The 26057-nt window shown below is 42.6% G+C and overlaps 4 protein-coding genes across 4 annotated transcripts; 3 read left to right on the top strand and 1 right to left on the bottom strand.

Moving 5' to 3' along the window:
* The first annotated feature begins 320 nt into the window (after positions 1-320).
* stmn2a (stathmin 2a) lies at positions 321-4901 on the top strand. The gene is made up of 5 exons (XM_071470307.1): positions 321-484; positions 2628-2723; positions 2892-3064; positions 3185-3376; positions 3488-4901. Exons 1-5 carry the CDS (start codon positions 466-468, stop codon positions 3545-3547), a joined length of 540 nt encoding a protein of 179 aa, XP_071326408.1. The 5' UTR covers positions 321-465; the 3' UTR covers positions 3548-4901.
* Positions 4902-5939: 1038 nt separating this feature from the next.
* LOC139613607 (hairy/enhancer-of-split related with YRPW motif protein 1-like) lies at positions 5940-8285 on the bottom strand. Its single transcript, XM_071470397.1, has 5 exons — positions 8053-8285; positions 7809-7881; positions 7621-7704; positions 7437-7518; positions 5940-7330 (listed from the first exon to the last, which is right to left on the bottom strand). The coding sequence occupies exons 1-5, from the start codon at positions 8136-8138 to the stop codon at positions 6723-6725; spliced, it is 933 nt and encodes a 310-aa protein (XP_071326498.1). The 5' UTR covers positions 8139-8285; the 3' UTR covers positions 5940-6722.
* Positions 8286-19628: 11343 nt separating this feature from the next.
* fabp4b (fatty acid binding protein 4b) lies at positions 19629-20635 on the top strand. The gene is made up of 4 exons (XM_071470410.1): positions 19629-19793; positions 19907-20082; positions 20207-20308; positions 20473-20635. Exons 1-4 carry the CDS (start codon positions 19721-19723, stop codon positions 20521-20523), a joined length of 402 nt encoding a protein of 133 aa, XP_071326511.1. The 5' UTR covers positions 19629-19720; the 3' UTR covers positions 20524-20635.
* A 1859-nt stretch (positions 20636-22494) lies between these two features.
* Positions 22495-25047, top strand: LOC139613435 (protein FAM8A1-like). Its single transcript, XM_071470071.1, has 5 exons — positions 22495-23019; positions 23433-23553; positions 23700-23823; positions 23962-24101; positions 24210-25047. Exons 1-5 carry the CDS (start codon positions 22536-22538, stop codon positions 24352-24354), a joined length of 1014 nt encoding a protein of 337 aa, XP_071326172.1. The 5' UTR covers positions 22495-22535; the 3' UTR covers positions 24355-25047.
* Positions 25048-26057: the final 1010 nt, after the last annotated feature.

Genomic DNA, 26057 nt, shown 5'->3' with positions numbered 1-26057 from the left:
CGCAAAATGACCTAAATGGGTTAATTTGATGCTCTTTCATATACCTGGCAAGGCAAATATTTTATCCTCTGTTGCGCAGAAGTGTAGTTATCAGGACTACGTTTTTAATCAATATTGGCTGCATTGGTGGTTTGTGTCTCGGTGTGGACTTGTTTATATTTCTCCATAAACGTGGATCCAGTGCAAGGCATTTCCAAAAAAATCCGGTCAGGAGAACATATTTATCAGCCTTGTGTGTCTGTCCTTTAACTGTCAGCTGTGCAGGGTTAGGCCCACGGTGGATGCTGGAAACCGCTCCGCGCGTCAGAGGACAGAGGAGGGTCTGCTTGCGCGCTCCCGTGCGTGCCCACCTCCTGTCTGCCATCCGATCATACCCCGGTCTACTCGCTGACTCAGTGCCTTAAGCAGCATCACCGTTCACCTGAGCAGAGCTACAGCATCCCCTCCGAGGAAAATACATCAGCCATGGCTAAAATAGCAACCGGTGAGCATATTCAGGCCGATCCTATTAAAACTGATGCATGGGTGGATGTATGGATGGGTGGACTTGTGAATAGATGCAGCGTTTCCGTGGCGGCCCTGGTGTGGTCCATCGCCTGGTGGTCGTGTGTCTGTAAGGGCTCCAATGACAAATGTTCAATTTTTTTTTTTTTTTTTTAGGGATTGAAACGAATGAAAATGGTTCACACAGTTTGAAAATGTCTCTATCGACTATTGGCCTATTGTCTCAGCACCGAGTCTGGTAATGTAGCAAGAATATGGGTTTGCAAGCCGAAGCGTCCTGCGTGTTCAGGTTCCTGAAATGTCTCCTTTATTATCCTCATCTGTGTGAATGTGTTATTCCTCATTTGATCTGTGCTTGGATTGTGAAACAGTGGATAATTAGACGACATGGATTGGCCATAGACAGCTTTATTTACAACGCTGCACCTGCTGTTCATGCTACAGCGGCCCCAACATGCAGCATAATGCAGACGGACCCCACCCAAGATGCTGGGCTGCCCACCATTTAGCCGATAGCGAAGCTGAGAGGGCTTCATCAGTCTGACTTTTACATTACCTTGCTACAATTAAACCTAAGCAGTTCCAATCTGGTTATATAAAAACGTTCTTCTGTAACCTAGATGTGATTGTTTAATCGGTTCATTTATTTGGGATTGCTCCTTTTATTCATCTCTAAAGCTTTTCTTATTCCTGCCATGCCAAGGATGCATCACCAGCTGTGACAGATGTGCTGTCATTTATTTTGCTGAAATAGACTATTGACATATGTGCAAATGAAAAGTCTCTGTCAATTCCACACAATTAGGTCTAAGAATGAGCAAACTGAACCTTATACTAACAGATAATAACTACACTGTATCATGCATTAGTCATCCCCTCTGATGGGCAGTTATTGTTGTAGGCCAGGCATTTGGCATATTTGTTTCCATGGTATCTTTAGCCTCTGCATGTATCGAAAACATGTATGGCATCTTGACATAAGCAATTTGGTCATCTTAAAATACAGTATCCTATGCAGACTGGCTTCATCATACTGCGTATGGTGGCAGAGATGTAGCGGAGTAGACAGGTGCATGGCTGGGTGGGAGGCAGGCCAGCCCTGCAGCAAGGGGCTGCTTCACACACTGGCCTTTGCAGCAGAAGGCTTAGCAGCCCTGACAATCTGTAGTCCTCTGGGCACTTTGTCAAACACAGGAAGAACATGGGAAATGTGAGAGAAATTCGCAGAGAGAAAATAATCAAAGGAACTTGTAAGAAAAGGAAGGGCAAGAAAAAAAAAAAGATCATTAATCAACTGTATTTGACAGTTATGACAGCAACACTCAATAGCAAGATAGGGATAAGACAGATGTACGTGCTTGTAATGTTTGTGATCATGACGAACCAGGACAAACAGCTGAGAATTCAACAGGACATTGAATAACGTGTCCCACAGGCTGTCTATGCTGTCACTCATCTAATGCAGATTGCAAGCTGATATTGGACAAGGCATTCTGATTTCTTGATTCAAATACATCAGAGATGTGTTATTACAACATCCACTAAGGTAACAGTAATGTCCCACTATCCCTGCCAGCAAATGGTGCTGTTAACACATATGGACTAAATGTTTTATTTATTAATCTATCTATTCATTTATTTTTGTTTTATTATTTTGTCACACGTTATTGTCACTTTTATTTGTCACTTTCTCCTGATGTTACAGATTGCTGGAGTGGGTTGGGTGGGGCTATTACTGACTGTGTTGTTTGAATTGTCCTTTACTATAGTAAAATCTGAATAAAAAATATATTCGGAAAGAAGAAGTAATAGTAACGCTTGTTTGATCTTAACTACTCTTTCAGAACATATTCATCCAACAAATTATTAAGCAGCACAGTGCTTATATACATTTTAGACTTTAAGGCCCCACCATCATTAATGCAGGGCCCATCTCATGCAAATTGGTTTATTGAGCCATTTTTCATTCCTGATTTAAAATATTTTAATCTAGAAATACCTCATGCATATTTGCTCATTGTTTGTACGGTGGTATTTGGGAGAGAGGTCATTTTAACTGGGTGTTCATGAACCTGTTTTTCACAGAGAGACTCATGCTATGCCGTGTGTTTATGTTCCCACAGCATACAAAGAGAAGATGAAGGAGTTGTCTGTTCTCTCCCTCATCTGCTCCTGCTTCTACCCAGAGTCACGCAACAAGCTCATGTGTGAGTTTGAAGGTATGGATCAGCTCAGCTTCTTTTGGGTCGTACAAATTGCCCCCCATGGATGTTTTAGCTGCCCTGTAAATACAGACATAAGTACAAATGGCATATTATTGGACTGATATAGTTTATTATAGGACATTGATTTCATTGGTGTTATCATTGTGATTGTCTAATTTACAGACATGGAGGTCAAACCTATAAACAAACGGGCCTCGGGCCAGGCCTTTGAGGTGATTCTCAAGCCTCAGTCTCCAGTGTCAGATGGAGCCCACAACCTCCCCTCACCCCCCAAGAGAGATATCTCTTTGGAGGACATTGAGAAGAAACTGGAGGCTGCTGAGGAACGGAGGAAGGTGAGTGTTTCACTTGTTTAAAATAGCTTTGGGGGTTTAAAATGGAGAAAATAAATCTTTCGGACAATAAACCACTGAAAATGACTCAGTCACTGTATTATTTTTGCCGTGCATTTTTAGTACCAAGAAGCCCAGGTGCTGAGGGCTTTGGCAGAAAAGCGAGAGCATGAGAGGGACGTGTTGCTAAAGGCCATGGAAGAGAACAGCAACTTCAGCAAGATGGCTGAGGAGAAGCTCCAGATGAAGATGGAGCAGATCAAGGAGAACCGTGAAGCCCTTCTGGCAGCCATGATTGAACGTCTACAGGAGAAGGTGAGCAATGCAGAATCGTTGTCACATGTCTGCACAAAGAAAGCACAAAGGTCCAAGTCCGATGTGTCAGTCCTGACGACTAATGACCCTCTGTTGCTGTGGTGTTTTCAGGAGAGACATGCAGCCGTGGTGCGCAGGAACAAAGAGCTGAGGGAAGAGCTGACAGCATAAGCCTCACACAAGACCTGACTTCCATGGTCCATTTACATCCCTCCATCCAGTCCCGTCCCCCTTCCCCGCCCCTGCCCTCACCCTCCTCAGAACAGACACCCAACCCTGGAGGCCGAGAGGTTCGAGGACCTCACCACCACATCACAACACACCACACCACCAATACTCACTACTATCAGTATTATCCGTCAATACAAAAATCAATAACACTCATCTTGAGAATTGAATGGATTTGTTGATTTTGGAGAAAGTGCGAGAATATGGCTTTTGTTTTGTAAATACTTTTTTTTCCCAAATCTCTCTCTCTCTCTTTCTCTCTCTCTCTCTGTCTCTCTGTCTCTCTCTCTCTCTCTCTCTATCTATCTATCTATCTATCTATGACGGTAGGTGAAGTACATACAAAGATCGTATTGTACTGCACTGTACAATTTCAAACATTTTGTTTGTCATTGATTATTGTTTCAGTTCTTGAAATTTGACTCTACAACCATTTTCTTGTGAAAGCCCTCGGTGTTGTGAGTTGGCTGTGGACTGACATTTGCAGTTGTTTCCTGATGATGTCATGACGATGATGTTTCTGTGTCTTTGTGAAGAATGACGGTTGGTGTACCTAGGCTACACACTCCTCAAGATATCAACGTAATCCCATCTGTATCTTCCTCACGCACACCTTCTCAATCTCAACACGCACGCTTGGAATTTAACAAAACGCCAAACCCACAGTTTGATAAAGTGTCCACTTCCTCTGAGATGAGCTTGATATTGGACTTGAGAGGTGCTTTATTGTTATTAAGAATGTCTTTGCCCAATGGGAGCAACTGTTTATATACTTGCAGATTCCCACTTACCCTGACAGCGCCATTTCCCAATGAATCCATCTTCAGCCAAATTAAAAGCTCTGTTTTTGGGGATTAATCTCTTGAATGTTACGACACCATACTGGTACCATGCATAGTGTCTTGGACAGTGGAATGTGCTGTTGCTCCCACCTTGATATTGATAGTGAGAACATAATGTATGTCTGTGTGGGTGTATGTGAATGCGAATTTACCTTTAGGCATCATTAGCGTCTGCTCTCTTTAGGGGATTAGATAAAGAATGGATGCAGGATGCTTTACATTCAGCACACTGAACTAGTCTCTTTTTAATATACAGTACCACTGATATCTGCCTGCATCCTCTGCTGCTTGTGTTTCTCCCTTCATATATTTCTCTGTGAAAGCTTTGCTGAATAAAGGTTTGGGGTTCTGTGAACATGGCATGCACCATCTAATAATTTTCTGTGCTAAATGAGGAGGGAAAATGTAAACTGCCAAATAAAAGAACCAGTTATCTACACATCCTGAGAATCACAGTCTTCCCCTAGTTGAGTTTTCATTTATCTTCAGTTAATCGTTAATTTGTTTGGAGTTTTATCTCATTTATGGCATAATTTTACACACACACACACACACACACACACACACACACACACACACACACACACACACACAAGACTGAGTTCACTTTCACTGAATAATAAACATATAAACACATAATCACCTTCATATAATCAACTTAAAACAAATCCAGAATCAACCATCGGCCATGAAGACCACAGAAATGTGATGTTTTTCCAGCAGGTGGCAGTAGTAGCTTTATTTAGGCCAGAGAAATCAAACTGGTGCCCACATCTCCCCCCTCCCCTCCATGAAAATAGGGCAAAAGTTCACAATATTCCAAATGCAAACACAGCAGACATATAATAACAAAAACACTGACTTTGTAATTGAATCTGCTTGGTCATTTGTGTTTCGTCTACTCGTGAGAATCACAAGGATTTGAAATTGAAATAGCAGCTCCATTCAGAGGTTTGTGTCGTCCATTAGCACTCAAAGGGCATCAAATACAGACCCTTTTGTTTACTGTGATTTCAACTGACTGATATTTAATTTCTCACAGGAAGACGATACACTTCATTTATTATTAACAGCATGTGGCTTACGCCCTCAGGGAACAGCTCACAGACAGTGGCTGCCCCTCCTGGAAGCCTGAGGTGCTGCATGGACGGATAAAAGTGAGTCATTAAAACAGCGAACCTCCAAAAAATGGTGTCTCTAAGATTGGACCAGAAACAAGTCCTCAGAGCTGAGCAGTGATTTATTGGTCCAGCTGTCTGTGTGTTGTTGTTACTTTTTAACCGCTTTCCTCCAATGTCCCCATCCTGTTCACACTATTGTCTCCGTTTCAGACCAACCCAAGCTGGTGAGGTCAGGGCAACATTGTAAAGGATTTCCTCTGGCTCTTAATGATTTCCTGGGTATTCATGAGGGCAACAATGCTCTCGGATTTGGTTACTCACCTGGCATACAGTAAAGGAATTGCCTTTCAGTTAATAACCGAGACCTTATTAGCTTATGATTAACTTTATTGGCTTATTATTAACTTCCATGGGATTGCAACATAAATGTACCTGCAGATTATAGCTATGGTCTTAATCACAGGGCAGCCTGCTGGCATATGGGAGTTTGTAGCTTGAATATAGAAAAAATAGCCACTCATCACACATTACGAAAACAATATGAGTATCTAGAGAGTTAAGAAGAGCAAATGTCACAGAGACAAACGGTTTGGTTTGTTTTATACTTTTAAACTCAATTTATTGGTCCCAAAATATTAAAAATAGATACAAGAATGCAATACAGGTTTCCAGTTCTCAAGTAGTTAGTTTTCCAACAATGGCACAGACAATATACATATCCTTTTCCATAAGCTCTAAAGCAGCAGACCGAACTAAGTAACTCTATGTCATATTAAATACGGATGTCCGTGCATGTAGAAGTTTCAGTATCTGGTCTACAAACTATTACCAATAAATTTGTGCTTACAGCAAATCTATGTATGGCCCATATATCATACCATCATATCAGTCCTCAACCTGGAGACAGTGCATGTTAACTAAATTAGTTATCAATTTAAACTAATAACAAAAAAATCCTTTAGAGTAATGACATACTGAGTGGAAATTACATCCTTCAGCAACCTCTCCCACTTATTCTTTATATTTGATAAAATAAATTCAGTTTGCTTTGTTCCCCTCTGTTTTATTGCTTTCAAAACAGATGAGGCAGGTTGTCCTGCCAAGTCTGTGGTGGTGGGCACAGCTCAGCTGTTGCCTTCAGTCCAGTTGTTAGCTTCAGAAGGCCCCAATCTCTGTGCCCCAAGGCCTGTAAGGCTTTGACAGGGTGGAGGAGGGGCTCGCTGTGCTGAGGGCCGTCGGGGAGACGAGAGGGAAGGCACTGAAGGAGAGGGGGAAGGCCGAAAGCGAGGACAGGGATGAGAGGAGCGGTGGCGAAAGCTTGGATGTTGGCACAGGCAGACTTAGGGGCAGCGAGCCGTTGGGAGATACCCTGAGGGACTCTGTGGGGGGCATGACACTGAGTCTGGATGTCCCAGATGCCTCAGTGGAGGGGGAGGAAGATGTAGAGGAAGACGAGGAGGAGGAGGGTGGGCTACTGTTACTTCTGGATGCAGGTGTCCTGCCGTGGGGGTGTTGTAGGAGGAGGGGGTGGGGGAGATGGGCAGGGGCAGTTCCGTAGGCAGACCCCCAGGCCAAGTGTTCCAGTCCAGTGTGCACCTCCCTCTGAGAGGCGTAGTTGCTGAGGTGGGACACCAAGCGTACGCGGAGGGGGTCTGTGCTGTCCCGACCCTCGATGATGCTCAGGTAGCGAGCTGTCTCTGCCAGACACTCCCTGAAGCCCAGGCTGCGGTAATCCTTAGCAAGAGCATGAGCCTCAAAGTAACCTGTCAGAGAAGACAGCAGCGTCAGGAGGCTAGAAACCTGTGACTGAAATTTTTATGAATGAACTTATTTACTTGTTAGCTGAAGCCAAAAAAAAGGGGCGCTTACCTTTGCCACCAGATGCATGAAGCATCTTCAAATGGTCCACAGTCATTTGCAATATTTCTGCTTTTTCCAGTTTAGCTGATCCCTGTGAAGGAAGAGAAAAGAAAGAATTGTGTCACTTTAAATCTAAAACATGTATAGGCAAATGTGTCTCTACTCGACAAGAGCGGAGGTAAAACCAATTTACCTGTTTCTCAAAGGCACTTGGCACCAATCTCCTCAGTTCAGACAGACTGTTGTTGATTCGGTCACGTCTCCGTTTTTCAATGATCTATAAAAAAAAAAAAAAAAAAAAAAAGACACAATGTAATTGAGGTCAGGATTAGAGAAAACAATGGCATCTATCAGTGCAGCAGAGATAATGAGTTTACTGACCCCTCTGCGCCTTTTTCTGGCTTGAACTTGGGTGGTTGTGGATGGTGACATCGAGCCGTGAGAATCAATTTGTCTGAAAGGTAAAACAGCAATAAAGTATTATTTTTTTTATTGAAACAGAACATACACTCTCTCAACAACGACAAGTGGACAAATAAAAACACAAATTCAGTTCAAATGCTTCAGTCAGTTAATAACAAATTCTCCCAACCTAATAATCATGATTTTTAAAAAGTGAATTTACCCATTTTCGTCGCCGCTGTCTTTCTCCACCTCAACAGTGTCGTCCAGTTCGCTGTCCGATGAGCTGTAGTTGTGGCTTCGCTTCATGTTTCTTCCACACAGCCTACGGAGAGCAGGACACTCCTCGCAGAGAAAACTCCAGCGGTGCACTGACACCAGAGGCTCCGTGCAACAGTTTATACATCAGACCTGCTTCTGCTGGGATCACTTTCACACCGCGGAGAGCGGGGCGGGGTCCCCGGGATGAGGTGGGCGGTGCCTGACACCATCTGAGCCTGTTAAAATCCAGCTGGCGTTTGAGTGACATGCGCTTTGAAAAATAAAATCAAATTAAAAAAAAAAAAAAAAAAAAAAAAAAAAAAAAAATTAAGAATCAACGAACAAGCCCAACATCTCAAAGGGTAAAGCTCTGATGAAGATGTTTGTGAATGATTTAAATTGATGTCCAGTGCGTCATTTTTCACAGAATGAACAGAAAAAACTTGATATTCATGAGTGTTTCCTGTGAACGGCACTGAGGTTGGTCCTTTCTCCTGTGACAGCTCAGGCTGGCTGGTACACTCCTGGCCTCAGGTCCCATAGTTTCCCTGCTGAGACCCTAGTCCGTGAGCAACAGGCCCCATTATAGCAGGAGCCCTCTTCTTCTTTGGTGTTGTGGAGGACACACGGCCTATTAGCAGAGTGTGTTGTTCATTGTCCGCTGTCAGCTGTGTGGTTCCACAACAGCACTGATCAGCCGGGAGGCCCAACATTAGTCAGTCAGTGTTGCCAGGCTCTCCTAGGAAACACCCCCCCACCACCACTGCTCCTCTCTCTTCCACCTCCTCCCCAACTGGCTGGCACAGGGAGACCTTCCCAGGGAATCATTCATCCACTGCGGGTGAAAACAGTGAACCTTGCTCTGCTCCGCTGTGAAGCAGAAATGTTTTTAGAAGCTTGAGCTTAATGCGACCGCAGATGGATGCTTTGCTTATGAGCTATATTGAAAAAACAAACAAGTCTGTGTAGGCCTAAGCAGCGAAACATAAGTGGCTCACTCTGCATAGGGAGCAAGGGTGGTCTGTGGAAGGTGTGATAATTTTGACCCCACTAATACGCCTGGGTCAGAGGGCAAACTATATAAAACACGGCAGCTTTCATTGTTTATGTTCCACTGTGTAACTGATCCCTTCTGGCTCTTGTTCTATATCTGTATTAGGGAGAAAGAGACAGATATACAGACCTATAAAGACACATGTTTTTATATGTAATTCAGGGCAAATATTCTAATAAGTATATGATTTCAAATACACACAACTTTCATTTTTGGTTATATTATGTTTTAATAAGTTATATGAGTAGATTTTAGTCACTGCCATTCCAACAAAAAAATGTATTTACTATTGAAACCCTTTTACAGTTGTGAGATACTTTACTTTACACGGGTATTTCCATTTTAGGGTACTCCCACTCCACTCCAAACTACATTCATTGCAATTACTTGTTATTTTGCATATTGAGGTTACAAAACACATTATCAGTGCATAAAGTAGATAATTTTAACCTTAATCTCCTACATTATTAAACTATTGCTCAGATGTTATTGCATCAGTATTAATTATATAATAATCAGGATATCATTCACGGAGGCCATTCTGCAGATGACTCCTCTTATTTTTGATACTTTACTTTTACCAAAGTAAATAATCTGACAGTTTCTTCCAGCAGTGCCATCATATTCTGTAAATGGACATTTAAACACTATTACTATAAAAAGTCACATGTCTTTCCTCTTTGTCAGGAATGCAAGGTCTGGGAAACGACAGCACTGGAGGCTGGGATAATTCCTGCATTGAGGCTGACATGTCTGGTAAGGCCATCAGTGGGAGCGTGACCCCCCCCTCCTGCTGTCTTCCATTCCAGTACCTTGTAGAGGAGCAGCTGTTTCTCTGCTCTGTCCATCAGGTCAGTTGTTAACTTGGTGCGTTGGGAGCTAGACAAGTGCGGATGAGAGCTTGATTCCGGGGAGCAACTGCAGGCCAACACGCTGTTCCCAGAATGTCAGAGGGGCTTCAGTGGTGACAGATACAATGTGCAAGCTTCAGTCGTTCTGTTGATGCAGTGAGTGTGGATGAGCCGTCACACTATCACTATCACTACACACGCACACACTGACCCCCACCCTCCCCTCCCCTCCCCTCCCCTCCCTGAAAGCACGCACTTTCACTGAAAATCATCCCTACCTTCATCCACTTTGTGCATATCTACATTCCCATACTCCTACTCTGTGGATTTATAGACCTTAACATGTGCATAATCCAGTGCTGAAAAACACCCGAGGCCTGCATACTCCCTCTCTGGAGAGGATTTCTCATGTAGTCATGTGCATTGCTCCTCACTCCAGAATTTTTAGTGCTAGTGGGACAGATTTGGATACAGATCCCAGTTAGATCATTACAAGCCCTCCCCCTGCTCTTTGACTAAACCATACATGGCCTTTCCATGACTCTCTGCTGAATGGCAGCTTGAGTATATTCAGGATCACTTCAGTATTGTTTATGATACTATTATGGTAATTGGACTCTACATTTCCACTGGGTCGACAGGACAGGCAGGTTGACGTGGTCTCCATTAGGCAGACACAATCCACACTCCTCACACCTGACTGCCAAGGTCCTACACATTAGTGCTGACATTTCTGGGGTCTATTAAACATAATTATGATTCTTCATCCAAAACCTTGAACTTTCACCTGAGGCATCACAGCATTTTCTCAGCCTCCACCCCAATTGACTAAATTTGGACATAGATTCTATAAAATTATCTTTTTTTTTTTTTTTTTTTAAATTTGAGCTCATTTGTCTGTCTGATCGCCCTGTTTCTCTCTCTACATTATCTTTACATATAATAACTTGACCAGCATGCCAAACTGCCTGTTGACCTTCCTCCTAACTTGCTACCAATTTGAAGAAACTACTCTCAAACCAGTGCCAGGGAGCTAAGAGGTATAAGCAAGCATTTGTTTGAAACTGGCGTGTGCCCAGCTGCCTTCCTCAATCTTCCCTTAGGTTTCCCTTGGTGACTCTTTGTGTGCAAGAGTGCGGCCTGATTGTGTGCTGGTGTGTCTGCATGTGTTTATGTGTGTGTTGACCGAGAGTGTGCGAGTGTGTTTAGGAGGTGCTGTTTCCCACAGCCCTGATCTAATTCCGTGGTAACTCAATCTCCGTGTGAGCACTTCCCGGCGAGTGTTCTCCCACCCGTCGACAGTCTCTCTCTGGCTGGCTGAGTGGCTGAGTGTGTCTGACAGAGGCCGGCTCAGTCCCATTGGACGCCCCCTCCTCCTCCTCCTCCCTCAAATCCACGTCCGTCCTACCCACCCTCCCATCAGGATTGATTTACTATGTCAACCGTTGGGGCTGTCGGCAGCAGCGACGCTCACAGCCGTGCCTGCATCCTGTGTGCACACCATCCTGACATCTTATACCTGTCATTCAACAACTGCTGCACTCAAGTTTGCATTTGTGTGTGTGTGTGTGTGTGTGGGTTGAGGGGGAGGTGCGGGGGAGAGGTGGACACTTGTGTGTGTGAGATCATCCCTTGTCCATGTTTTATTCAGATGGAGTGGAATGTGCATATACAAGGTATGAACTTTGCTGCATACATACATAAGCTATGGCATTATGTAAGAAAATGCCACCCATGCTGTCTGACTGGGGGAAATGTCTCCCACACAGTTTCCATACAACAATGTTATCCTATGGGCCACAGCTTCCTGCCTGTCCTCTCTGGTTCAGCACCCAGGCGCTATATTGGGCAGGGACCAGACCAGGCCTGAGACCCACTGTTTGACCGTAATACACCCGCCATCTCATTCTTTACTTTCCTGCCTTTGTTGGCATCCATTCTCCTTGTGCTTTTTGGATAGGTAAAGCCAGGGAGGATATGTTGACTTCCTCGTTTCTTTGTTTAGCAGGAGCTTTTTTTGTAAATGCTTTTTTCTTCTGAGGATAGCTCTTCAGGTCGTAATACTGACACCAGGATCTCAGCACCGGCTGCCAATTACAGGGCTTAGAGTCAATTACAGGGCATGAGCAGCATTTCGAAAAAGATTCAAACAATACTTTGAACTCTGACGTGGACAACTTTATGTGCTGGCTTGAAAAAAAGACATGGATGACCTGAATCGCAACCTGAATAAATAAAATATATTTCATCCCTTTCGCCATAATGTTGCACACTCCTACACAATGGCCCCTAACAATTATATTGTTCATGAGGTTTACAAGAATGCTGCCCATTACCAGCTAACTAATGCAAGTCCACAATAGAGGGAAAGCAGATCATAAGACTGGTTCCCAAATAAGCACAACAGGAGACAGCACGTGATGTTGACACAGAGAAAGGAGAACCATGGAGCAAGCTACTTTTAAGGCCACACATTGTGTTGCCACAGGAAAAACATTGTTTGCATATCAATGGAGTGTGTGTCTGTGTGTATATGTGTGAGGTAAGGCGGAGGGGAGTCTGGGGCTCTAATTGAAATGTATCTCCTGGTTTACATCACGCAAAGGGAATCTCACAGGCACCGGCCAAATTAATTATTAGTTAAGCTGTAGAAAACCTAAAATGACTTCTTTCTGCAGTGTGTGTGTGTGTGTGTGTGTGTGTGTGTGTGTGTCTGCACTGACATGATTGGTCACTGCTGGGGGAAATCTGTGTTGTAAAGCATGTCTATCTCTGAGGATCAACTATCATGCTATGGGTAACTCTGTTACACAGCCTCCGAAACCTAGGCCAAGGCTTTTGGTGAGTTATGAAAGGTTTGTTATTTGCCTGATGCATTTTTGATTGATTAGTGACTATAGCAACTAATATTTTTAGACAGAAGAGAGAAACAAAAAAGAGAGAATTTATAGTGTGTCACAAGTTTATCAAAAAAAAGCTCCTTTTTTTTTTTTTTTTTTTTTTTTGTGAGCCGGCTCCTTTCCCAGTGGATGCTCTGTGCCAGCTGTCTGCGCTGCAGTAAAGTACTGCTTTCCCAAGCTCCGACCTGTGGGAAAATCTGTTGTGGCCAGTAATTGATTCCGCCCTGCCAGCCCCATTACTCTCCACTGCAGTCAAACTGCCAGTGATCTGCAGAAAGCCTGTTAGGACAACCCCTTTACTCTTTCTCTCTCTCTCTCTCTTTCTCTCTCTCTTCCCCTTACTCGCACAAACATGCATCAGAATCCCAAAGTCCCACTGTTAGTTCCATCATTATTTCTATCTATAATTCACATGCTGTCTTTCAATTTATCATATGTTCATTTAAAGTTATAATGTCCTAACTTTTATTTTTAATGTAATCTTCAGATAGTTTTCATTAAAATCTTTGGAACACTGACAATGATAAAAATAAGTTCTCCCTTATTCTGGTAATTGTTCATTGCCAACATATTAACATTACAAAACCTGTGTGATTGCATCAGTAATCTTAATTTTTATGAATGACAGGAAAGGTTGGAGAGCACTTGCCAGTTTACCAGGGAGATATTAATGATCCCTGTCATACTTGAAAGGGATGATCTTGTTGGCGATTTGGCTGCACAGCAGAACAACCCCCACCCCGACACCACCCCCCTTTCTAAAAGTTTGTCATGAAATATTAAGTGCAGTCATCTGCTAAGATGGTTGAGTTGCTTGTCACAGCCTAACACTTACCACATGTCTAAATAAAGGTAAGTGCTTCCCCCTTCCAATTAATCTTCAATTAGGGGTTCTGCTCTGTGCCTTCACATCTGTGTTTCCCAGTCTTAGCCCAGCAGGTGGGGTGGGGCGGACTCTGTGTGTGCCTATGTGTGTGTGTGTGTGTGTGTGTGTGTGTGTGTGTGTGTGTGTGTGTATGTGTGTGTGCGTGTGTTCAGGGTAATGTGAGGATTATCAAGATCTGGAGGGACACAGGACAGGGATAAAGGATGTTTTCTGACACATATTCACATGACAAATGTCATGCTGTTCTGCGACTATCACTTCTTGCCACATTGATTACATGGCAACACACAGCCTATATAAAGCTTTAGCAGAAAGGGGCACGTTATAGTGACCTACACAAAATAATTGTTCCATGTGAGATGCAGAGAGACATAAGAGGCCTCAAGCTGAGTGATTTATCAAGGATCCTCATGACTCTGGCAGGCTTTATATAACTACCAGCTGAGGGGTGCACTTTCCCATGTTGTAAGGGGTCAGGAGGCCACCCTCCAAGCACTGTGACAGTTGTTTTTCACAAAAGAATTCCAGCCCACTGTTGGGGCATCTAAGAGAGCATAAAAGAGGAGCAGAGAGCTGTACAGTATGCATCACTTTAGCTCCTGGTGAACCCTCCGCCCACTGCACTCTGCACCCAGTAACTATACCCCATGGATAGCTCTCCCTGCACCTCTGCCTGTACTGAGAGAACAAGCAGCGTCTCTGTGAGGCAGTCACCCCCCACCCCCCACCCCCACCCCCCCATCCCCAGCCCTCTCCAGCCCCACTGTCGGTGTGCTGCACACCAGAAGCCTGAGGCACAGGGAGCGTGTGGGATGAAGGGATGAGAGAGAAGATCAAAGCAGGAAGCATGAAAAAGCTCAAAGCACACAAGCAAGAGGCACCTCTCTGACCTCCGCCTCACACAGACGCACACACACAGACACTCTTCATCCTGGCTATGCAGAACGGTCGGCGCCCACCCTGGCCTCTGGTTCCCCCTCATCCAGCAGCCGTGTAAAAAGGCAAAGAGGAGAGGGCACGTTGCTCAGGTCGTGTGAGCCTCTCAGCAGATGGTTGGGACCTGCTGGGAAGCAGACGTGAAGTGATGCCTCCTGTTGGCGCCAAAGGTGTGGGGCACACCTAGTTCTGATCAGTCCCTCTTAACTTTAAAATAGGATTTTCATTGTCTTGCTTTTCTGAAAAGCAACAGACTTTTAAAATGAATTGGTTTATTTTGCTGCATTTTCATTGGGAATCCGAGGACACAAACAGATTATGGACATGTCTCGACTACAGTACATGAAAGGCACTGTTAAAAGGCTTTAATGGATCTCTACGTGGAAAAGAGTTATCCCCTACCTCAGGCAAAGGCTTACTCAGAATAGAGAAGACAGTTCAGGCTTAGAGGGAGAGGATACAATAATGTTCTCAAACAAGATGGAAAAGTGAAAAAGATTTACATGATCTGGAAAAAGCTGCGATTTAAATGTTTTGTGTTTTTTGTACTTATCATACTTGAATGAAGCACCATCCCTTTGCCTGATTCTCACAGGGTCAAATCATCGGCTCCAGGTGGCTGCACCAAAGTTCCCCGTCGACATGACCCCAGTTTTACCTGCTGACATATAAAACTGTAGTTTAAGGTTTATAACATGTCCAGTCAGACTTGCAAGCTACCTTGGCCCTGAGGATCCTCTCTCCATTATTCATGAGTCCTCAGGTTGGACCCTGGGAACAAGCTGAGCGAGGCCCTGTGTCAATACGAAACACTGGCCACCACAATGGGCTCTGCCTCCAACTACACTGTTGACAGACACCAACACAAAGGAGCTGAAAGGGGTCCCCCTCCGTTCTCACACACACTGAAGAATGAGTCAGTGTGCTGCCGCTCAGAGCCGTGTTTGTACAGTATATACAGCCTTTGTCCATGGCCACTGTTCTCCCATCAATAGGGGCTGAAGTGTTGATGAAAACCAGGAGGAAAGGACTTCTCTGTGGCTGCCAGCGAGAGTTCATGTTCATTAGATGGGCTCTGCGCCTGCTGGATGGCACCTGTAGGTACGCAGAGAAACCCCGGGTGACAGAACAACAACTAATCGGCTTATTGGATTGGTAAACACATTCCATGATCTATCACAGCTCGGACTCTTTGACTATCACTTCATTGCTGGCTGCTATTGAAGTTAATGAATGACTAATGCATTTGGACGATGACATCAAATATTGCAGCCTTGTGACAGTCATTAAGATCTTTCTATACAGCCTATTCCAGTTTCTCTGGTTTCATAATGACAGATAATTTTGCATTATACATCAAGCACAGTTCTGCTGTCATGAAAGGATGAATCCACTTTTCAAAGGGTCGTCACATATGTCACATCAGTGCTCACAGACAGCTTAATGAAAATGAGCATTTCTCTTCAAAAGTTTGGAACACTAGGACTAAATTATGATGGCGCTGCAGAAGCTGGTGCCATAGTGACTCACGAAGAAATCAAAGAAAAGAAAATGTTTTTTTGTGTGTGATCTCATTGTAGGATAAAATGGGCACTCAACTCGGGGGACATTTCGCTGCACCCATATTCACTGTCAGCAGCTCATGATTTGCTTACTTGTTATATAACCGAAAGACCTTTACTATTTCTTTTTGAACTATTTTTGACTTATGATAGAATAGAAATATTTTTACAAAGTGCTAAATGTTATTATCTCCAACCCAAGTGTTTTTTATTCCAGTTGTTAATCTCAGAAAGGAAATGCACGCTCCCACAAGGTTCATGTGCTGTTGACGTACTTCATTTATCTATTGCATAATGCACAGTTTGGAAAAGCAATAATGACCTAACTCATTACTGGAGAAGTGTTTCTTGTTGTGGATATTTACACAGTTTTGCCATCAAACCTCACTACTTTCTTTTGTTTCGAGGCTTTCATACTTTAACAACCACTTTATAATTTGCAAGGCTTTGACAAATCAGTTTCGAGTGAGTCTATAAAACACCACTTCACTCCCAAATGATATCTGAAAGACTCAAATGTGAAACTATTGCATGGTGGGAGGCAGTCAAAAGAGCACATAACAACTCAATCCATTTTAATCCACTGAGGAGATATGTCACAGGGCACTCATCTGATCTGAATCTGATTTGCTCTGAGCATCTCCAGTCATTTCTGTCCGACTCATCTCCACTTTAATCTCTTTGAGACATTCATCAGCAGCACTCATGAGCCCTTGCATAAACCCAATATTAAATCCAACTGAAATATTTATGAAATATGGATTAATATGCTGCCTCTCTTGATTTTACTGTTTGATGAACAAAGTTATCTGCACTTTTGCATTGCACAGGCTTTCACAGAGAGGAATTAGATGGAATAAATAAATACATAAATGAACTAGAATGGTACTCAGTAGAATGCATACCTCAGCCAAGGCAAAAACAATCCTACACATGTCTGTGTAGCTCTTTTAATAGAAAAGGGAAATAGTCTGATAACATAAATACATTTATTTGTCAGAAAACACAGTAGGTCAGAGGATCCATACATTATTTTCAGAGAAATTGACAAAAATGTCACAAAAAAAAGCTTATTCTTGCAATGTTAAAGAAAGTGATAAAAATTCCTGGATCTGCTCCTTTAATCGGATGAGCGCCAAAATTTTGTAGGCTCTTCCCTGGCCCATACCCCATCCCTCAACCAAGCTTGGTGCAAATTGGTTAAGTATTTTTTTGTGTAATACTGCTGACAAACAAATAAACATGGGTGAAAACATTACCTCCTTGGTGGAGATAATAAAAACTCATCTATTATACAGTGGTGGAGTTGGTGGAGGACACATTATCTTATTGTCCGCTGTAAAAGCTTTGGACTAGATCGGAATAAAACCTCAAACGGCACAATAAGAAGATAAATTTGACCATTTCTTTATTTTGCATGGCTGGTTTTGTTTTTTCTCAAATACAACTTTAACTCACCTGCCTTTATTTAGTATTTTGGGTTGCTGGTGTTTTTAAAAGGCCAACTATAAGGTTTACTGTAATGTTTTGCTGAAACCATTGGGAGGCAGTACATGGCAGTCTGACATTTGGGACACAGATCCACTGATTGTTTTCTGCCAGAGTTTCAATAGAGCAATACTGCTAATCAATGAAATCTTTCAACACCCAACTCTTTTGCAGTTTTTGTTTTTAAGCAATGCAACAAATGTATCGCAAATATTCAAATGAATTAACAAACGTTTTGTAAAAAGATGTGTAAGGAATACATATGAATAAACTGAGAAATGTTTAACTTTGAATGAAAATCAGTTTCATCATATACTTTTTGTAAGGTCTGTTACATTTATCTGCAGTTGCGAACAGTTACTAACAGAGCCTTTATGGACTATTTTATCTGCTTTTCACAGGCGCCATCTGCTGGTTAAAACCAGTACTCAGTCAGAGCAGGAGTGATTGGTTGGGAATTTGCATAAAAAAGCAACATTTTCTTCCTGCTGATATAAATGGGAAAAGAGTTTATTTTATATGTAGAACCTGGCAGAGTGGACTAGGGCTGCAACTAACCATTATTTTCATATTTTTATAGTTATTTTTTAAATTAATCAATACATCATTTTGTTTATGAAATCACAGTAAATAGAGAAAAATGCCAATTGTAATTCCCAACAGAACAAGGTGATGTCCTCATCAAATCTTCATATTTGAGGAGCTGGAAAAAGCAAATACTAGATATATGAGTTTAAAAAGTTGCTAAACGATTATCATTGATCAAATTAATTCTAAATTCATTTTCTGACCATCGATTAATCGACAAGTTCTGCAGCTCTAGAATGGTCAAGAGTGTGTATGTGCAATTTTCTTCGTTAATACTTATTTTATTATCATGTTTACTATTAATGTAATTATTATTGATGATGAGTTATTCATTTAGCCTATTTCATCTAACTGTGAATGATGTTTATTTTCACAATTATGCGCCTTATACAGACTGGTGACAACATAAGGGAAAAACCAAAGTGTTGGGCCACCATGTGTCACCAGAACAGCTTCAGTACTCCTTGGCATTGATTCTACACGTTTCTAAACTCCACTGGAGGGATGAACACTGTTCTTCCAAAGGATATTCCCTCATTTGGTGTTTCGATGAAGGTGGTGGAGAAGGGTGTTCAACTGGGTTGAGATCTGGTGACTGCAAAACCCATAGCATATCATTCACATCATTTCCATACTCATCAAACTATTCAGGGACCCATCGGGCACTGCCATGCTGGAAGAGACCACTTGTATCAGGATAGAAATGTTTCATCATAGGATGAAGGTGATCATATCGCACTAATACACGAGCATCGCCGTCATGATGTCTTTCCCATAGATATAAATGTAGATGTCACTTTAGTCAGTTTAGTTCCTGCTGAGACACTGTGCAGCTGAACAGTCTTTGAGACTGAAGCTCCTGCTATCTGTGCCCCAACAATGAACCCTCTTTCAAAGTGACTGAGGTGTCGCCATCTTGATGCAAAATCAGAATCAACTGGGCCTGCTTAGCATCTTCATACATGCCACAGTCCCATCCTGTGCATCTTTGTGGAAGCATGTTATAGTATTTGTTAACATTGTTCTTACAGAAAGAAAATGCAGCCACACGAACCAAATCCTATCAGGTCACATTATTGCAGCACCCTATCACCAACCCAATTCACGCTGAAGTCAGCAGACTCACACTTCCCTTCAATCAAACACACCATCAAAATCTGATTTGAAGACACGCCCCCTAATCCGCCCGTTTCCATGGCAACGTCAGCACCTGCTCATGATTGGTGGCCCTGGATGAGACGCGTGCTGTAGCAGGCTTTAAATATGAAGCTCGCTCCGGGTTTCTGCCTCTTGCGCTTCACCGCTGAAACTGCTTGTTTTTCTGTTGTGTGTGTGTCAACACATCTGAGCGTCATCTTCACCACCATGGTTGAGCAGTTTGTAGGAACCTGGACTTTGACTTCCAGCGAGAACTTTGATGACTACATGAAGGCAATCGGTAAGTTCATTATATTGTAGGCAAATTATTACGTTACCTGGGGGGGGGGGGGGGGCACACACAGCCCAATCCTTTCAGAAACAGCCTCCTAACTTGACCTCATTGTATTGAAGGTGTGGGCTTCGCCACCCGCCAAATGGGCAACATGGCAAAGCCCAACCTGGTGATCAGCGTGGATGATGCTGGGGTGATCTCCATGAAGTCCGAGAGTACTTTGAAGACCACAGAGATCAAGTTCAAGGTGAACGAGGAGTTCGACGAGACGACCGCAGACGGCCGACAGACTAAGGTGGGTGGGGGGTCATCATCGTTTCCCATCATAAACACACATTTAATTTTTTTTTTTTTTTTTTTTTTTTTTTTTTCTGACCAACCAAGCATGATTGATCTGATCGACTAAATGTGATTCTCAGACCACCATCACATTTGAGAATGGCAAACTTGTGCAGAAACAGACGTGGGACGGACAGACCACGACCCTGGAGCGAGAGATTCAAGATGGGAAACTAACAGCTGTGAGTAATTCACTCATTGACTGAGCAACTGTGACATAGAGATGTAGTCTGTAGAGTTTTGACTAAGTGTTCCTAATGTGCAGTGGTTGTTTGCATTTTAAAGCTCATCCTTGTGACTGTAATAAAATGTAAGACTTCTAACATTTTGAACATTGTCTTGACAGAAATGTGCCATGGGTGACGTTGTTGCACTGAGGACCTACGAGAGGGTTTAATTCATTAAATGCCAAAGTTGCTGAGCCTGGACCTGTTCCATTACCAAACATCAAATGCACTGATATTGCCAAAACATGCAAATAAAGTCTGAACTGTGATACTTCAGTCTAACAGTTGTACATGGTTGTATTTTCTCGTGTTTTTTAAACATGACCAGTACTCAGCATATCCATTGTTAAATGGATATTGAGTCTTTGGTAGTGAATGCACTTGCTTTGGCAGGTAATGTTCAGAATTCCTCAAACTCTTAGGTGGAGCATATTTTGCTAATGCTAAAACTAGCTTCAGAGTCAAACTAATCACATGAGGCCATAAATCAGACTGTCAGCTTTAGGCCCATGTGATCATTATGGTCTTGGTTTTTACTTTTTGCATAACTCTAATGCATGCTTGGTGTTTCATAAGCATGATTATATAATTTTTTTTATATATATATATATATATATATATATATATATACATACACATACACACACACACACACACACACACACACACACGGCCATGCCAATTAAACTTTGTACAAGTTGTGTACTGAGCAACTGTCTAATATCTTGCTCCCTGACCAGTTCAAAATCACGCTTCACTCTACAAGCTAAGTGGACATGGAGGGATGTACAAAGGGACTTTTGTTCATAGTAGGAAAAGCATGTCCTGGTATCAGCAGCCGTCTAATGACAAAGGGAGGTGGGAAGGCCAAATCCCTGCTTGGGGTTATAGTAGCGACCTCATTTGTGCCAGGCTTCTTGTCTCTAATGCAGAGACATAGGGTTCAAGCAAGTGCACATAATGTCTTTTAATTAGGGTCCTTGGGGGCAGTAGGTTGAGGCCCAAATCCTCAGATTTCCAGGATTTTGTCAATGACTGTGACCCCCCCGGGTGGTGCTCAGGCAACAATGAGTACTGATTAACGAAAAGCTGATTTGTGGTCTTGAGTACCACCTGCAAGCACCCTGTTTTAGGCATTTTTTTCCGTTAAAGTTTTGTAAAATGTTTCAGTTCAGTTGCGTTAGTCTTCTTAAAAAGTTTATAGACAAATATACATCTGAGAAGATCTGTGCAGAACATTGAGTTCTTCCAAACTCATTTTAGATTTCTGAATACCCTATTGTTGGGGATTACGCTTATTTGGCTTCAGGAAGCTGGCTGCTGGCCTCCTTTTGAAATGGTTTTATCCCTTTAAACACAATCACACCATGATTATGAGCTGATGAATTCTTAGAAATGGTTCAAGTTTGATTTGACTGCTTTGTTGAAAAGACTCAGTGGCTATGCACAAACAAACACTGTCTTAATTATAATTTAATTGTCATATTATTAGAAACATGAAATTCATCTGTTGGTTATAACTAATTAATCATGTATTTGATGATGCAGAACATATATTCAACTCAGATCTCAGATGTTTCAAAGTCCTAAAGTGGTGTCTTGAGTCTGACCAGCAGCCATCAACGTGAAGCTGCCACCCAGCTAATATTTGCACCAATAAATAATTGTTTGTTTGTTTGTTTTTTTCAAATCCAGGCTAGAACAATGTTCAACTCATAATCCCCTATGCAATAATTAATGCTTTAATAATCATAGCTGGAGGTGGTCCCACCCAAACAAATCCAAAAGTAACGTTTTGCTGCATTACTAGCTCATTTGAATTATTACATAATGTGAACTTGAGGACCCCAAATGTCATAATCTCACTGCAGCCCTTTATGTTCAGTCTATGCGGCGCAGAAATGCCCCCCCCCCCCGCGGCCCATGGTTGTAATAGCAGCGACTGATTGGACAGTACCACTGTATCCCGATAAGGCGGGGGTGACACTCTGTCGTGAAATGGACAAGAGTTTTGTGACAGTTTGTTTGCCATCGTAAACAAATTATGTAAGTATTTATAATTCAGTATATTTATCAACAATGCTGTTTATAGCCTATAATGTTCACTTTACAGTCACCCTGTCTTTGTTCAGATGAAATGATCCCGAAATACGTTGTACGTGACGCGGCGTCATCATCAAACATGGCTGACCAGAAAAATACAAACATGGAAGTCGATGAGGAACAGATTAAACCTTTTAACAACGAAGTTAAGCCACTCGTTGACGAGGTGACGCAGAGAACAAGCAACCAAAACAACGTCGAAAGCGAGAATGGCGCCGGAGAAAGCCGCGCCACGTCGGAGTACTGCGAGAAGCTGCAGGCGTGGATGTGGCAGTATTACACTGGGTATGTGAACTGGCAGAGCTGGCTGGCAGCGTCAGCCATGTCCTACCCTCATTATTTACAGTCCGCCAGCGGGACGTCGACGGCACCTCTCGATTTCAGCTCCCAGCACTGGCACAATAGTCCGTTTGGTCTTCCGTTGTCGCCTTACCCACCTGCCGTCGCCTCCTCAAGCAGCCGGGTAGGTGAAGCCGGAGGTGGGGCTGCAGTCCCTGGTCAGCCGCAGCAGCAGCAGCAGCAGCAGCAGCAGCCGCAGGAGAATGGAAATGCTCAGAGACCAGGTAAAAGCTGCTGGCTTTAGGCTGACTGCTCAGTCTCCAGGTTGTCAAAATGTAAACCTCGAACCGCCACAACTTCTTGCACAACAGTTATGCCATATGGTCAAATGTATATGGAGACCCCTGTCTGTTTATGTTTTTGAGTCATTGGCTTGAGCAAGACCACTTTATGCTTTAAGGGAAATTATGAATGCTACCTTATACAATTATACTTTAAACAATAGAGTAGTTATATCTTTGTGGCAAAAAGGCCCCGCCGTGTTTCATCATGACAATACCCTCATGTACAAAGCGATGTCCACAAATACTTTTGAAAGCTTAATGTTCAGGTGTCCACATACATTTGGCCACATTTTGCACTGTATTTGTTGGACTTAGGTTTTGCTTCTTTTTTTTCTCTTGCTGCTTTTTACCAGGTCGAGAGTATAGCATCCCATCACCTCTTCAAAGACTCATGGCTGAGATGGTGGATTTCTTCATTTTGTTTTTCATCAAAGCAACCATAATCATCAGTATTATGCACCTCAGTGGAATCAAGTGAGTTTATTTAAAATATCTTTGTAGTAGTGCTGGTAAAAATGATGGCTGTGATATGTTTAGTCTCCTTTTTAAAAAACAAAACAATTCTAATTCGAGCCATAGTTTGGATTAGTATCACAGATGCGTTTTCCTTTTCTTTTCAGGGATGTTTCCAAGTTTGCGATGCATTTCATCGTGGAAGAAATAGATGAGGACACATCGATGGAGGAGCTACAGAAAATGATGCTCGTGGCACTTGTGTACCGGATATTAGTGTGTTTTTATGAGGTGAGCATTCATTTAAACATTTTTCACAAACTCTATTGACGAAACAGTGGTCACAGCCTTCACTGTCAGCTGTTTGTCTGTAAATCGTTGAAAGCCGACATGTGGTTAAGAGACAGATCCTGTGCCTGTTCTCTTTAGATTGTGTGCATCTGGGGAGCAGGAGGAGCCACTCCAGGGAAGTTTCTCATTGGACTCAGGGTTGTTACATGTGACTCATCAGTTCTTATTCAGCCTAACAGGGTGCTTGTAGTGCCAGCAACTAATGTCTCTCTGTCTGCGTGAGTAGCTCATTTTAAAGCGTATCCTTTCAGCAATTTCATAAGAAATGCAACAAGTCACAGCCTTACATCCTGCGGAGTAACGACTGTCTCTGTCTCCCTCTACAGATCAACTGTCCGAGCCTTGAACAAGAACTTTTCAATTGCCTTCTTTTTCCCGGCCTTCATCACACTTCTGTTCTTTCAGCATAACCGGACTGTGTATGATATGGTAGCTGGTACAATTGTTGTCAAGCGCTCCAGGGCCAGATGACGCTGAGGAGCCCACAGGACGGTCTGACAATAATGCTGAGCAGGCACTGTGTGATGTTTTCTGAAAACTGCCAGCAGAGCTCCTCAGACGCTGCCCTCTCAAGGTATCGTCTGAACGTGCAGGAGAATTCAAATGTTGGCAGAGGGGTTGATACCCATCAGTGTGAACTATTTCAGTTCCCTACTACTTGTTTTTGGTTTTTCTCTGACACACACTGTATTTCCGCATGTATGTTTACATGCTGCTTTCAGAATCTGTTCCTGTGCCAAATTTGTCTCCTCTGAAGACAGGATAAATGATGGTTTATGCTACTTTTTCATTAACACAAGATTTGCCTCTTTGTAAATACTCTTCCAAACTAAGGGTGAATGTCTTGAATCACTCAGTATTTAAGTTGCTAATCATGCATACATGAGATTATACCTGCAGCATCTCTTTGTATTTAAAACTCATTCTAAGAGTTCTATGCTCAGACTTTTCGACTTTTTGACTTGTTGACCTCCGTCACTGCTTTTCAGCTGCTGTAATAGTTTGGTTGAAAAGCACATTTAAATGTATTGAAGGGAAATGTAAACCTGAACACAGCTGCTCTTCCTTTACTCTGACTGAAAAGTTAATGTATTATGCATTTTGTTTGATAAACTGTATTTTGCATTTTAGAAGATTTAATGAAGCCACCACTTATTACCTGCATGCTTGAGATGTCTGTCTTCTGGCTGTTTGTCAGCTATTTGATCATTCTCACAATGTTTTCATAGTAATTAAGTGACCACATTTTGTTTTGTTAATTTACACTGCATTAACTCATTAATGTATCTTTATGTTTGGTATATGTAATGAGTGGCTTCAAAAAGTATTCAGACCCCATTACTTTTTGCAGACTTTATGTTGTTGGAAATGAATTATAAATGGATAAAATTGCCATTTTGCCCATCAGAAAATCCATAAAGACAAAGAGACATCTTTTTAGAATTTTTTGCTAATTTATTAAAAATCAAAAAATGAAATTTCTTGTTTACTAAGTATTGTGACCCTTAATTCAGTACTGTGTAGAAGCCCCTGTGGTAGCAATTACGACTTTGAGTCACACAGCACACAGTCTCTTTAAACATTGCACACCTGGATTTGGGCAGTTTGTCCCCATCCAGATCCTCTGAATATCTGTCAGATTGGATGTGAAGGATCTGTGAACCACCAACCAGATTTTCTGTGGGGTTTAAGTCTGGGCTGTGGCTGCGCCACTCAAGGACAGTGAGAGACTTGTCCAGAAGCCACTCCAGTGTTGTCTTGCCTGTATATATTCCAGGTCATTGTCATGCTGAAAGGTGAACCATTGCTCCAGTCTCAGATCATGTGCCCTCTGGAGCAGGTTTTCCTCAAGGACTTCTCTGTATTTGGCTGCATTGACCATAGCATGAAGCTGCCACCAACATGCTTCCCTGTAGGATTGGTATTAGCCAGGTGATGAGTGGTGTGTGTTCACAAGACAAAGTGTTTGGAGTTCTACTGAAAGGATTCATTTTTTTGTCTCATCAGACTAATAATCTTTTTCCACATGCTATCAGAGTCCTTTATATGCTGTGTCACAAACTTATAGTGGGCTGTCGTATAACTTTTATTCAAAGTGGCTTCCATCTGTAGCCACTCTAACCATAAATGCCTGATTGATGGAGTATTGCTGTGATGGTCGTCCTTCCGGCAGG

This window comes from Trachinotus anak, unplaced genomic scaffold (assembly GCF_046630095.1).
Source record: "Trachinotus anak isolate AG129_WGS33_773 ecotype Australia unplaced genomic scaffold, CSIRO_AGI_Tana_v1 ptg000032l, whole genome shotgun sequence".
Taxonomy (NCBI): domain Eukaryota; kingdom Metazoa; phylum Chordata; class Actinopteri; order Carangiformes; family Carangidae; genus Trachinotus; species Trachinotus anak.
Note: the sequence above shows the minus strand (reverse complement) of the source record. Positions and strands in the feature narration are given on the sequence as shown.

Bases quoted from the DNA above. Each gene is read 5' to 3' on its own strand.
- LOC139613435 (XM_071470071.1), top strand. From the start codon at position 22,536: ATGGCTGACCAGAAAAATACAAACATGGAAGTCGATGAGGAACAGATT. The intron at 23,554-23,699 runs GTGAGTTTATTT...TTTTCTTTTCAG, and splicing joins ATGCACCTCAGTGGAATCAA to GGATGTTTCCAAGTTTGCGA. The intron at 23,824-23,961 runs GTGAGCATTCAT...TGTTCTCTTTAG, and splicing joins TATTAGTGTGTTTTTATGAG to ATTGTGTGCATCTGGGGAGC.
- LOC139613607 (XM_071470397.1), bottom strand. From the start codon at position 8,138: ATGAAGCGAAGCCACAACTACAGCTCATCGGACAGCGAACTGGACGAC. The intron at 7,882-8,052 runs GTAAATTCACTT...TTTACCTTTCAG, and splicing joins GACAGCGGCGACGAAAATGG to ACAAATTGATTCTCACGGCT. The intron at 7,705-7,808 runs GTCAGTAAACTC...TTTTTTTTATAG, and splicing joins CCAGAAAAAGGCGCAGAGGG to ATCATTGAAAAACGGAGACG.
- stmn2a (XM_071470307.1), top strand. The intron at 2,724-2,891 runs GTATGGATCAGC...TCTAATTTACAG, and splicing joins GCTCATGTGTGAGTTTGAAG to ACATGGAGGTCAAACCTATA. The intron at 3,377-3,487 runs GTGAGCAATGCA...TGGTGTTTTCAG, and splicing joins TTGAACGTCTACAGGAGAAG to GAGAGACATGCAGCCGTGGT.
- fabp4b (XM_071470410.1), top strand. From the start codon at position 19,721: ATGGTTGAGCAGTTTGTAGGAACCTGGACTTTGACTTCCAGCGAGAAC. The intron at 20,083-20,206 runs GTGGGTGGGGGG...TGTGATTCTCAG, and splicing joins CAGACGGCCGACAGACTAAG to ACCACCATCACATTTGAGAA. The intron at 20,309-20,472 runs GTGAGTAATTCA...TTGTCTTGACAG, and splicing joins AAGATGGGAAACTAACAGCT to AAATGTGCCATGGGTGACGT.